At 41.9% G+C, this 12,099-nt stretch overlaps 1 protein-coding gene across 2 annotated transcripts; it reads right to left on the bottom strand.

The window, feature by feature from the left end:
• Positions 1 to 1,629: 1,629 nt before the first annotated feature.
• On the bottom strand, positions 1,630 to 6,969 carry perm1b (PPARGC1 and ESRR induced regulator, muscle 1b). Of its 2 annotated transcripts, XM_080424093.1 has the most exons (4): positions 6,877 to 6,969; positions 2,865 to 6,169; positions 2,514 to 2,630; positions 1,630 to 2,064 (listed from the first exon to the last, which is right to left on the bottom strand). In XM_080424093.1, the coding sequence occupies exons 2-4, from the start codon at positions 6,142 to 6,144 to the stop codon at positions 1,979 to 1,981; spliced, it is 3,483 nt and encodes a 1,160-aa protein (XP_080280219.1). In that variant the 5' UTR covers positions 6,145 to 6,169; positions 6,877 to 6,969; the 3' UTR covers positions 1,630 to 1,978. The 2 variants fall into 2 exon arrangements, with proteins under 2 accessions (XP_080280219.1, XP_080280220.1); XM_080424094.1 differs by lacking the exon at positions 6,877 to 6,969 and having other exon boundaries at positions 2,865 to 6,585.
• Between the last annotated feature and the right edge of the window lie 5,130 nt (positions 6,970 to 12,099).

Consider the following 12,099-nt stretch of genomic DNA (forward strand, 5'->3'; position numbering starts at 1 on the left):
TAAGCAGCTTACATACACTGTATGGGAAAATGGGGAACAGCCTATGTCAGTCTGGGAGTATGCCAATGCTTGATGCACATGTGCAATTTTTGATCGATTGGACAAACCCTTTGATGGATACAGACCGACAGACAAGAGTTTCTCAGTGTATAGTAGGACTGTACAGTAGGACCTGACTGAGCTATAGAGACAGTCAGTGCTTGGTAAATACTGTACTGTGGTGGTACTGACATTTCTCTTCCTGGAGATCCTGCGTACTCACATTGGTGCTGTTTGTCAGGCATGTAACAATTTATCGTAAATCGATTCAAATCGATTCAAACTGGTGACAATTTAAGTCGATTTAATAAAACGATTATCACGATGCAAAAAATTGCCAAAAAAAGAAAATACAGGATCTTTGTAAGAGAATTGATATAAAAAAAAAAAGAGTAACTGTATTGAAAAGAGGAGAGGATAAGAGAAAACACAGTATTGTAAAAAATATAAAAGAAAAATACTGGATTTGTGTAAGAGGAAAGAAAATGATTTTTCGGTCATTTGTCTGTTTAAAAAATCGTGAAATTTCGTATCTTGAACCTAGTATCCTGATTCGAATTGTGTCGTGAGTTGAGTGAATCGTTACACGCCTACTGTTTGTTCACACACCCAGCCAGTCAACATGACAGAGAAGAGGAGAGTAATACTATATTCAGTCTTTACTTTATTGCACAAAGTCGTATAGGAAGAATCATAATACATGTAGGCCTACACTAGCCACGTTGTCTGATTTGCCAGCATGTTGCAGCAATCATTTGGCATAGCAGTTGCATCTATACATATAAATCTGCTTTAATAGTAACACTTAGCATAATCACCCTAGACGTCAAGATGATTATGACAGGGGCACACATAGCATCTTTAATGCTAGATGTTTATTATTCATCATAGGGAAATCTTCATGGGGGCGTTTCTTCTTTTATTTTTAACAACAATCTTTAATGTTCAACACAGATCAGCTTTGTTTAAAAATATTTTGAAGTTACTGCTCTTTAAGCTCAACGACATTGCATTCCATCACGTTCTCTCATATTGCACTACATCAGATCTGTCAGGAAGGAGTCTTCAACACCTTTTTGGATGTATATCCCCATCAGCAGACCATATACCTACTTTATCCTTTCTTCAAACATACCTGCTGTACACTTAAACCATCCCAAAATCTATAACTTACATTTTTACACACTCTTAAAAGTTGTCACACATAGCATATGATGCCTCACACACGCCCACACACCAATACATGTACACACTATTGGAAGAAAGTCATCAGAACAATCATGAAACAAACTAGAACGTAGCCAGAATATCACATAATATAACAGCAGCCATTAAACGTATGTGTTACAGTATGTAATGGTCCACATCAACACTGTTTACCCAGAACCAAATGTATTTAACCCATTAAAACCGGGAAACCATCTGTCATTTTATATATATATATATATATATATCAACATACGTTTTTCAGAAAATTCTCAATATTTAGAACAGTGGTTCTCAAAAATAGCAGATATACAAGCTCACAGCTTGAGCTTGTACATCTGCTATTTTTTAAAAACATTGAAAAATCTTGAAAGTGTTTGAATTTTTGGGGGAATAATTTAGATTTTTTTTTACACAAATCTTCTCTTCTGGGGGTCCCTGGCTGGCACAAAACATTTTCAGATTGGGGGGTCCGCGGCCAAACACATATAATTTTTGGGGGTCCTTGGCACGAAAACATTTGAGAACCACTTATTTAGAAGGCATTTGTAGAATTGGCCTCCTAGGGTCTTAATGGGTTAAAACAGTTGAACTATTTGCAAGAAATATTATGATTTGGAAGCTGATATCTAATTGCACATTAGCGATAGTAATCCATGGTATGAATATACTTTTAGTGTCTGTGGACCCAAGTGAAAATGTTTGGAAATGTGTCTTCTTTGCCCCTTGTATATCAAGAATCATCTTGCGGTGGATCCTTCTTCAGATAGTGCCTCAGGTACTGGATTGCTGAGATTGCGCTCACATTTGCCAGCAGAGCTGTACAAGCACGTCAGTAAATGTTATTATTAGCTCTTTAGAAGTCAACCCCCTGTTTATATAGTTGATACTGTAATAGATATTTAGTATTTTTCATTTTAAACACCAAGGGTTTAATCACAAACAGAAGTTATCGGGTAAAGGGATCACAGTTTGCAAGCAGTGGAACAGTGGTGGGAAAAAGTACAAAAATGTTTTACTTATAAGTATCAATACTGCAATATAGAAATACTCTGTTACGAGTAAACGTCCGGCATTCAAAATTAACTTGAGTAAAAGAATAAAAGTATCGACATCAAAATGCACTTTAAAGTACCAAAAGTAAAAGTGCTCATTATGCAGAATGTCCCATTTCAAGTTTTCAAACGTTTTTCAAATGAAGTAAAATGTACTTAGTTACTTTCCACCACCGCAGTGGAATATCACACGCAAGACTTTACAGTACATACCTGTTTTCCAGGCATCTGCTGCCCGTGGATCAGAGGATGTCAGGACCCAAGAGGCCATGGCGATGCACACCAGACACATATCAGACTGATCCAGCCTGGGGAAGAGGCCGCCTCGCTCTACAAGAGACACAAGACACATATCAGACTGATCCAGCCTGGGGAAGAGGCCGCCTCGCTCTACAAGAGACATGCAAGGGCAGTTGCATAATGATGAGTGAATTTCAATCTAATCACATACAGCAGTCTGAGCAGTGGCTCTCAAAAAACAGTTCTCATGAAAAAGCTTGAGAACCACTGATATATGTTACAACCTAGTGACGGTACATAAACAAAGAGAGGACCTGCACTCACTTGAAAAAGAAACGGACGTGTGTATACTCTGCGCCTCTGGTTGTGGCACTCTGAAAAACTCGGCTGGAAACGAGGTGACCCCTTTTTCGTTGAACGTGACAAGGGCTTGGTTGCCGGGTGAACTGACGGGCATCATGTGGGCCTCGGCCGGACACACCCAGGCACCGGACCTTCGGCACCAGCTCCTACCTGGGACGTGCTTTCTTCTCATGGAGAACAAGCGTTTCCAAGTGCTGCTGCACCCTCTTTTTGGGTTGACGAGTAGCCCGTCTGTGCCTGCCACCGATGACGCAGCATCACTAGCCATGATGTAGCGAGACACGACTCTGATGGGAGAACTGTCCTCCTCTTCCTCAGACTCGACATACGTGGCCTGAGGAAATAGAAGGTAGTCTAATTCTGGGAATGTGAGATCTCTGGCAGAGGGGCGAGAGCAAGAGAAGATGGGGATGGGTTTTCTCTCCCCGCTTTGCGAATCCTGGGAGGGAGGGAGTGCCATTTCAGATCCATAGTCGGAGAGGAAGCAGTCATACGTCTTATCCAACGACAGGCCTACAGAGTTGTTCTGTGGCCTGTCATCGTCTGTAAAAAGGTATTCAAATACCTCTGGGAAAGTTATGCGGTAGCTCTCGTCTAGTATGTCGCTGTTGGAGAGGAGAGGTGCGGGTGTTCTTGTACTTGCCGTAGTACTGTCACTCACATCGAACAATGTGTTTTCCTCCAAGGCCAGGCAAGTGCTGAGAGATAAGCTCTTATCTGGATGGTGAAGTACAGAAGACTCGTCTTTCTGCTGAATCTCTGTGTCAAGGTGCTCGTGTATATTGTGCATACTTCTGCGTTTTGTTATCCCTCTGGTGCATGCAGGTTCAGGGGAGAGGAAGGGACTGGAGGTGTGATCTTGAAAGCCTTGCCCCGTGAGCTGCTCAACGGCGACAGACGTCTCCTTCCCAACAGGGACCATGTTGTCCTCCTCCTGTATGTTACTTGTGAATGATGAAGGAGAGTCTGCTGTCCTCTGGCTTTCTTGCTTTAGGTCCTCCTGAGGGTCAGGACTTGGATTTCTACTGGCACCGATGAACTGCCAATATTCTTCCTCGAAGTCCGACGAGACCGAAAACTCACAGCTGGAGCGATCCGGCTTGGAGTCGTCGAGGTGTGTGAAGTAGCCAGAGTCGGCGTTATCCGATGAATCCATTAGAGACCCGTCGGGCAGCAGATATTGTGCATCACCAGCCATAACGTGTGTTTGAGCATCTGTGGAATCTGTTTCTTCAATAGCCTGCGTTTCCCAGGGAGAAGGGCTCCCACTCCTAAGCTGTAAAATGTCTTTAATTGTCAACTTTTCCATTTCGTCCCAAAAGGCGGACACGGCGTACACAGGTCGAGCAGAGGTCAATGAATCGGCGTACGTTTCGGGGCTTTCCTCCACGGAGCAAGGGGTCACCATTAGATCAGGGAGAGGAGGGAGTGGGCTACCTCCAAGGTGATCGGATGGTGAAGGCGTCACGTCTGTAAGGTCGGGTATTTCCAAAGTCAGGTGGGATGTTGAGCTGCGCCTGTCATTATCACGTGTTGGTTTGTCTTCTGGCATGGTGTCAGGGCTGTGATCAGTACATGGGATTATCGCCGGGGTCACAACGTGAGCCTGGCCAACTGTGTTTTCGTGACTTTGACTTTGCTGTGCCACCTGGCCTTGTGAGGGACATCCCTCCAGTGATGACTCAACACTAGCTGCTACACTGCTGGACAGCGTGCTGAAATATTTATTGTGCGTGTCACATGAAAGCATTTCTGTGGCTTGTGCACGGCTAAAATTACCTGTGAACTCGTGTACATCATTCTCTGTAGTCATAGATGGGGTATATTGCTGTGATAGCTGATGTATATTCAGTGGCTCTTTTTCAGTGAAGAAGTCTAGTAATAGGTGTTGATCTTCCTCTGTCGAGTCAGTGGCTGAGAGATAGCTGTCAGAATCATAACTGGTAGTAGAGAAGAATTCTACACTATCTTCAAAATCCTCCTCAAAAGACTCAGTAGTAATGCCATCTCGGCGTGTAAACATGTCATGTAATTTGGGCGTTGGGAGGTTTGCTGGGTTTTCTAAACTTACTTGTGAGAAGAATGTTTCACATTTGTTATTGTCCATGGTCAACTCTGTGGTAATTGCCTCCTCAAAATGAGACATTTCCTGTTTATCCGAGACATCCTTTTCTTCACCCAAACTCAAAGAGGTAGTATACACGTGGGGTGATTCTGAACTGGATCCACTGTGAATGTTCACGGGTAACTCTAAGCTTTGATATGATTGTGTGAAGCCTCCCATGGCCGTCCCTCCTTCAGATTCATTAGGTTGCGTCGTCTCTAACTCTCGGTGACATTCAAACGCAAGCCCCTGTCCATCGTGGCAAGTGGGATTAGTTTTAATAGGACGTTTTTTTTTCCTGCATTTCTTTTTTACCAATGGGGTAGCAAATCTTTGCTGTTGCATGGGAGGGACATTCACAGTCACAAACCAACGCTCTTTCTCTTCTCCAAAGCCAGCACTCCTGTCTGCCTCACACTCAAGTCCCTCTGTGCTGTCCGGCTTCTTTTTGCTGAACTCTGCTTGTTGGAGAATGATCTGGTCAGATTCCTGAATGGATGTTGTTCGGCCAAATGTCCTAATGTCATTCGGCACTTCGTCATCTGCCTTCTTCACATCCGTTGATGCTGACACTGAAACATTGTGGCATCTATCAGCGACTGGCCACAGAACACTTGTAGATTCACTTTGGTCTGCAAGAAAAAGATCACTCGTTATGCTGTAGCTTTGCACTTCTGTGATCTGGTCTGCAGCCTTGCTTAGATTTTTGTCTGTGGTGAGGGTGTTTTCTCCAGGACAGTGGACACATATGGGTGAGTCCCCATGTGACTCAATTTCCACCTCACTATTCCTCGTGGGAACATTGTCCCGTTCTTTGTCGACTGTAAGGTCACCTCGCTGTATTCTTCCTGTGCAACTCTGATTAACCTCTAGTGATTGCTTTGTGTTGTCGGTGCAGTGCTCTTCTGCTGCTGTGGGTCGCACAGCGCTGGGTTGAAATGCAGCGGTTGTTGCGGCGGTGCTCTGCCGTTCATCATCATGCTGATCCGTTTCTAAGGCCGAATCCTCGGAATCACTTAGGCTTGAGTTTTCAAGGTCTGCAAGGGTCGGCTGCAGCAGACTGCAGTCCTCACTCTCCTCACAGAAGTGTATCCAGTCATATTCTGCAATGTGTATGCTGTGATCTAAGTCGTCCATTGTGACACCTCGTATGCTCTTTTATCTGAAAACAGGAAAACATCAAGAAGATCACTATTTATTTATTTTAGCGGGAAAATCATTAGAGACTTCATATGCCTGATGTATCTTAAGTTACAAAGCATTTCAAGGCACTGTGTCAGCAACTACAGAAATGCATTTCATTTGGTTTGGTGTAAATGTTACTTAATGAACAGAAATAAATACACTTTTAAACTCAACAAAGCCTTAGAAAAGTTGACCTGTTGACAAACCAGGGCAAAAGAAATTCAGAGGGAAGCGGCGGCAACTTCCTAAGACCCTAAAATACACCTTGAACCCACACTTAGAAAACAGATCATATGAGCCAAGATACAAAACGTTCAGCGGTCTGGTGTCACTGCACAGCATATCAGTTTAACAAACAATGTCACTCTATAATTTGTCATCACATTATTCATGTTATAATACGGTAAATAAATGTTAATATTATTACAAATGATATGAACAAGTAATTATTAAATTTTATAACTTATCATTATATTATCATTATTATTGTGTTATATATTTTCAGAGAGAGAGAGATGTAGTGGTAGTTAGGGTTATTCTTTAACCTTGAAGGTAGTGGAAGCTGTTGTTAAAATGCTATGTACACTATATATCTACCATAAATCCATTACTAGACATCATTAAGGGCAAGAGGATTGTGTTGCTCTTTCGTTTAGGTCCTATTTGTAAGAATGAGGGACCTACCTGTTGCACCAGGACAAAGCCTCCTGATTAAACCTTTCAGTGCATTCTTCCTGCAGGGAGGCACACTGCTGCCATGTCCCTGCTGTCCTTGCATGTGTCAGACTGGGACCTCGAGCCATTCAACAGTTATAAATAGAGTAGCATGTCTAGTCACATGTAGTTGCTGCATGCTACTGGCCCAAATGTCCTTGCCTCCCATCCAGAGGTGTAGTGTTTCCTTCTCCCCAAAATAGAAGCCCTATCACGTTTGTTATACTGTAGGTATGAAGGTTAGTGTATTATACTACATCAAAACAAAGGCAGAGACATTATGTAATCTTTAGATATGTTTTATAAAGCCCAAGTAACGCCAACAATGTTCATCGTTAGCCTATTTTACACAAATTACTCACTGTATGTATGATTATTACATGTCATCAAAAGTATTTACATTAGTACAGAAGGCATTTTAGATCAGTATACCGATTAGGGCAACACAATAGTTGTGGTTCCTAGAATCTCCATATTTAGAACTATCCGGCTCCTCTCCTGTGGATCGAGGGTTTCCGTGGATTATTATGGCTGTGGGCCATTATTATAGTCGCTATTGGTATTGTTGTTGCCTGTGTTATGTGTGCAGTGGTGGAAAAAGTACATTTTTTACTTAAGTAAAAGTATCAATACTGCAATGTAGAAATACTCTGTTACAAGTAAAAGTCCGAAATTCAAAATGTACTTGGATAAAAGTACAAAAGTATTGGTATAAGAATGTACTTAAAGTACAAAAAGTAGAAAGTACTCATTATGCACTGTCCCATTTCACAAGTTTTCAAACCCTGCCAACCCTTCTGTTCTCACCAGGAGAATCCTGTTATTTGACCCCATCTCCTGGACGTCTCCTGTTCTTCCATTTCTCCTGTTCTTATCCTGTTTTGGGGGATTCCACCCTTTTTGTTTGGCCCCCCACTGATATGCAGCCACGGCCATTCATGTTATATGCAAATCACAATGGCAGTATTTGATTGTTCTTTTTGTTGGAAGGTGTGAGTGGGCAAGGTGTGAGTGGTCTCTCTCTCTCTCTCTCTCTCTCTCTCTCTCTCTCTCTCTCTCTCTCTCTCTCTCTCTCTCTCTCTCTCTCTCTCTGATTCTGGCACACACACACACACCAAAAAAACTCTCTTTCTGAGAGAATGGGAATGTTACTCTATTACTGTCGCTTTATGTAAACTCCAGTCCAATGCAATTTTAAAGAGATAGTCATTTTTAAGTAATTAGGCTAGTGGTTATTATTAAATATGGCTCTTTTATTGCTACTTTTAACTTTTTAATGGATCCTATGTAAGTGTAGCAGGATGGGCGTTGGCTCCCATTCTACCCACGGCCCATCCTCCGCCCACTCATCAGTGGGCTGATTGGCAACAGTATTAAAGCAATGCACCTCCAAACACAGTTAGCTGTCTGTCTCTCCACACTGGTCTGTTACCAGTCCAGGCTGGCCTGCCTGTGTTCGCATCGCGCATTAGCGCAGGTATGTCTCTCCATCTTGCTGTTAATGCACTTTACTTTATGCTGCGTACTAGTACATGGTCTTGAACTTGACCATGACCGTTTGTGTCCTTTGTAGCCTCGGTGTGTCTACCCACCTTGTTGGCGTCTTGCGCCGGGCGTGCGTGCTGCTTCACGCTGCACAACGGGTAGGTTGGTGGTCCTCCTTCTCCGCAGTATAACAAGTTAATTCTATGTCATAGCGGCACTATAATAATCATGGCCTTTATTATTACTACAGTTATTCTACCGGTGTCCGCCGCTGCAAGCGGGCCATCGTGGCTTCCGCCTTTGCTGCATAGCGGTACGTTACTGTCTGTCTCTCTGCTCCTGTCTTAATGAACATTAGTATTATAAATTGGTAGAATGACACGGCCACTTATCGTTTCAGGCACTGTGATACCACCTGCTGCTTTGCAGGGTTTGAATCACCCACGCCTTACTAACGACGCTCCACGCTGAGGTTCCCTTCCCCCCGTTCCACGGCCGTGGAAGTACTCTTTTCTGACGCAACCGTCCACACTCAGGCTCTCAGCCTCCTTGTTTATTTTGTTTATTATTTAGCATTATTGCTTTGTTGTTTATTTAGTATTATTGCTTATTGTTTGGTTTATTTTGGCGAGACTAGGCCTACAGACGGCATCCTACTATAGTATATTATATATATATATATATATATTATCACCTAATACAAGTACTATTATAAATAATCCAGTTACCTCTATTTTCCCTGCACTGCCTAAACCGTATTTCCTGTCTTACAGGCCTGTGGCTGGGGACTCCTCGGTGTGAGAGAGCAGGTGACTGCTGCCCAGTTGGGTTGGTGGTAATCCTCCCCCCCCCCCCCCTTTTGCTGTGCTTGGTGTGAAATCCTTTTAGTTGTTTGTTGTTCCATATTGGGGTGCCCCTCCTCTGGGTCAGCCGGCCTGCTCGTTCTCCCCCTTAAACCCCCAGCCCTGGCCCTATAGGCAATTAGGTTTTATCATTAAGTGCATTGCCTGTTGTTTTTAGCTTATTAAATGTTGTGTTACTTTTATTGATGAGATTACACTTTTATATTACAATAAAGCTTTTTGTACATTGACCTAAAACACTGTTTCTGCCCTTGATCATTTATGTACAACGAACAGACTGGAGTAATATATGTTCAGGTGGTTGGTTTACATGTAATAAGAATAATAATATTTCCTGGGGTGCAACTCCCCAGGTGGCGTAGTTGGCTATATTATATATTAATGCATACTGCCCTGCTACATAAGTAAAGGCTGATAAAAGTGTCAAACTCCCCAAATCCACCAGCATACTGGAAATGACATCTACTCTGCTTGGGGGCGTGGTCAATCTCCATGAATTCAAGGGTTCATGGAGTGTGTAATTGATAGAAAATAAGTATTCTTTGGGTGAACTATTCTTTTAAGTGTCTTGTTCAGGGACACTTTGACGCATTGCTGAGGCCTGGGATGGAACTTGGGATTTATGGCTTGCCAGGTAGGCTCTCTAACCATTCAGCTATGGCCACATCATCAGCAGGGATTCTAAGGCAGTTCTACTCTGTAACAGGAAAGGGGTTTCAGGGGAAACCAGCAAAATGAGGAATAATATAATAAAAGACTGTCTTGCTAATAAAGCGTCTGTCTCAAATTTTTTACAATGTATTTGATATTACCTTTATATTATTTAATAAATTATGCATTTCATCCTCTATATATTGTCCAGCAACCTTTATGTTAAAGGCGAAAAAAGATAATAGACCCATGGGAGCCAGATTGCTCAGATGCTGAGGTTCCTGTGCTGGGATTCGATCTCATGATCTTGTGGTCTGAAGTCAAGAGCGCTTCTGGCTGAGCTAAAGCTGGGGAACATTGGAGCAGCTGCCTTACAATCACAAGTCACACTTTCAACTCCCACCCTCACCAGGGTCAAAAACTTTATATTTGAAATCCGAACATTTATGTAGATGAATGAACTGGTCAAAAATGGAGAAAGTGCAAACACCAGGTTGAAGTTCATCCATGACGGTCATGACAGATCCAGACTGCACTAGCGATTTGTTTACATTCGACCGCATGGCTCATTTGCATAAGACGTTACCATATTGATTTTATCCCACTGTTGAGGGTTAGGGTTATGTTTTATTTATTTTGTTTAAGACTTACAGTAGGCTGCCTTGCCCCACTGGAATACAGTGACTGATATGAATGAATAATATACTGGACCATACGTAAAATGAAGAATATGGGTGGACGCCAACCTGCTTCCGGTCTCCTAAAAAGGGGTCCGCCCAGCAGATAGCTACGCGAGACGTGAGAATATGCAGATACGGGAAGTAAACCGGAGATGGTGTGTCTTGCCGTTTTTTGTTGCGCGAGTCTTGTTGTTTTTTTCAGGACTTTCAAAAAGCGTTAAGCATTGGTTCTCAAAGTGGGGTCCCCCCAGGGGTCCTTGGGGGGGTTCCGGGGGGTCCCCAGCAAAATGTTATTATTAAATATGGCTCTTTTATTGCTACTTTTAACTTTTTAATGGATCCTATGTAAGTAAAGCCTGATAAAAGTATCAAACTCCCAAAATCCACCAGAATACTGGAAATTACATCTACTCTGTTAAAAAAATTCTGAGGGGGGGACCCCCAGCGTGGTCAAGAGCCCCCCCCCTGGGAGCTTGTGAGCTTGTAGAGCGGCTATTTTCAAATGGCCGAAATGTATTTAGGGAAGTGGTTAATGTTTTGAAATAATAATCCAAATCTACAAAGCAACTAGTAACTAAAGTTTTCTAATAAATGTAGTGGAGTAAAATGTACAATATTTGACTCTGAGATGTAGTGGAGTAAAAATAAAATCATAGCAATTTTAAATACTCCAGTAAAGTAAAAGTACCTCAACATTTTAAAGTACAGTACTTTAGTAAATGTACTTAGTTACTTTACACCACTAGTTACTTTTGTGTCCCCCCTCTCTCGTTCTCTCAACCCAACCAGTCAAGGCAGATGGCCGCCCAACGGGAGCCAGGCTCTGTTCGTAGTTTCTTCCCATCAAGGGGGAGTTTCTCCCTTGCCATCGTCAACTAAGTGTGTACAAAATGTTGAGCTATATTAATCAAAATGTCCCATTTTTATGCAAATGAGTGCTGCCATTATCTAATATTCTGAGGGTCAAGGATCATAATGAAACTATTCTGTTGCAGTCATGCAAGCTTTCCTCATTAGCATAATTTGTAAACATTATGCAAAATGTGTTTTTTTTCAACTTAGAGAGATGGTCTTAGATAGACTCGTAGACTAAGTCTATGTTTACATGTCCAGACATTATTATCTTGCCATAACCAATCTTTTGTCATTACCATAATTTGCATAATAATAATTATAATAAATAATAATAATAATAATTAGGGTGAAACTATATTTTTGCTATTTATGTCCATAAATTAAACTCTTCCAATAACTGAGCTATGCAAACCTTTCCTTAGCACAATTTACAGGCATTATGTAAAAACTAGGAATATGTAAAATGGTCACTAACCACTTCTTCACACTCTACCTTTTGGTGTTATTTGGCACTATATAAATAAAATCGAATGCTATGATTTATTGGGTATGATGGGATTCTGACCTTTATTTACCAGAGGTTAGTTTGTTAACACTTATTTTTTTAGTAAGTCTGAAAGCAAAATTGTACAATACGGTATGTTTATCAGCCAAACACT

Source organism: Gymnoscopelus braueri (assembly GCF_963280865.1).
Source record: "Gymnoscopelus braueri genome assembly, chromosome: 3".
NCBI classification, from domain to species: domain Eukaryota; kingdom Metazoa; phylum Chordata; class Actinopteri; order Myctophiformes; family Myctophidae; genus Gymnoscopelus; species Gymnoscopelus braueri.

Excerpts from the sequence above, each read along its gene's own strand:
- perm1b (XM_080424093.1), bottom strand. The coding sequence starts at position 6,144 with ATGGACGACTTAGATCACAGCATACACATTGCAGAATATGACTGGATA. Across the intron at positions 2,631-2,864 it reads CACGTCCGTTTCTTTTTCAA|AGCGAGGCGGCCTCTTCCCC; the intron begins GTGAGTGCAGGT and ends TGTCTCTTGTAG. Across the intron at positions 2,065-2,513 it reads AGCAGATGCCTGGAAAACAG|CTCTGCTGGCAAATGTGAGC; the intron begins GTATGTACTGTA and ends GTGCTTGTACAG.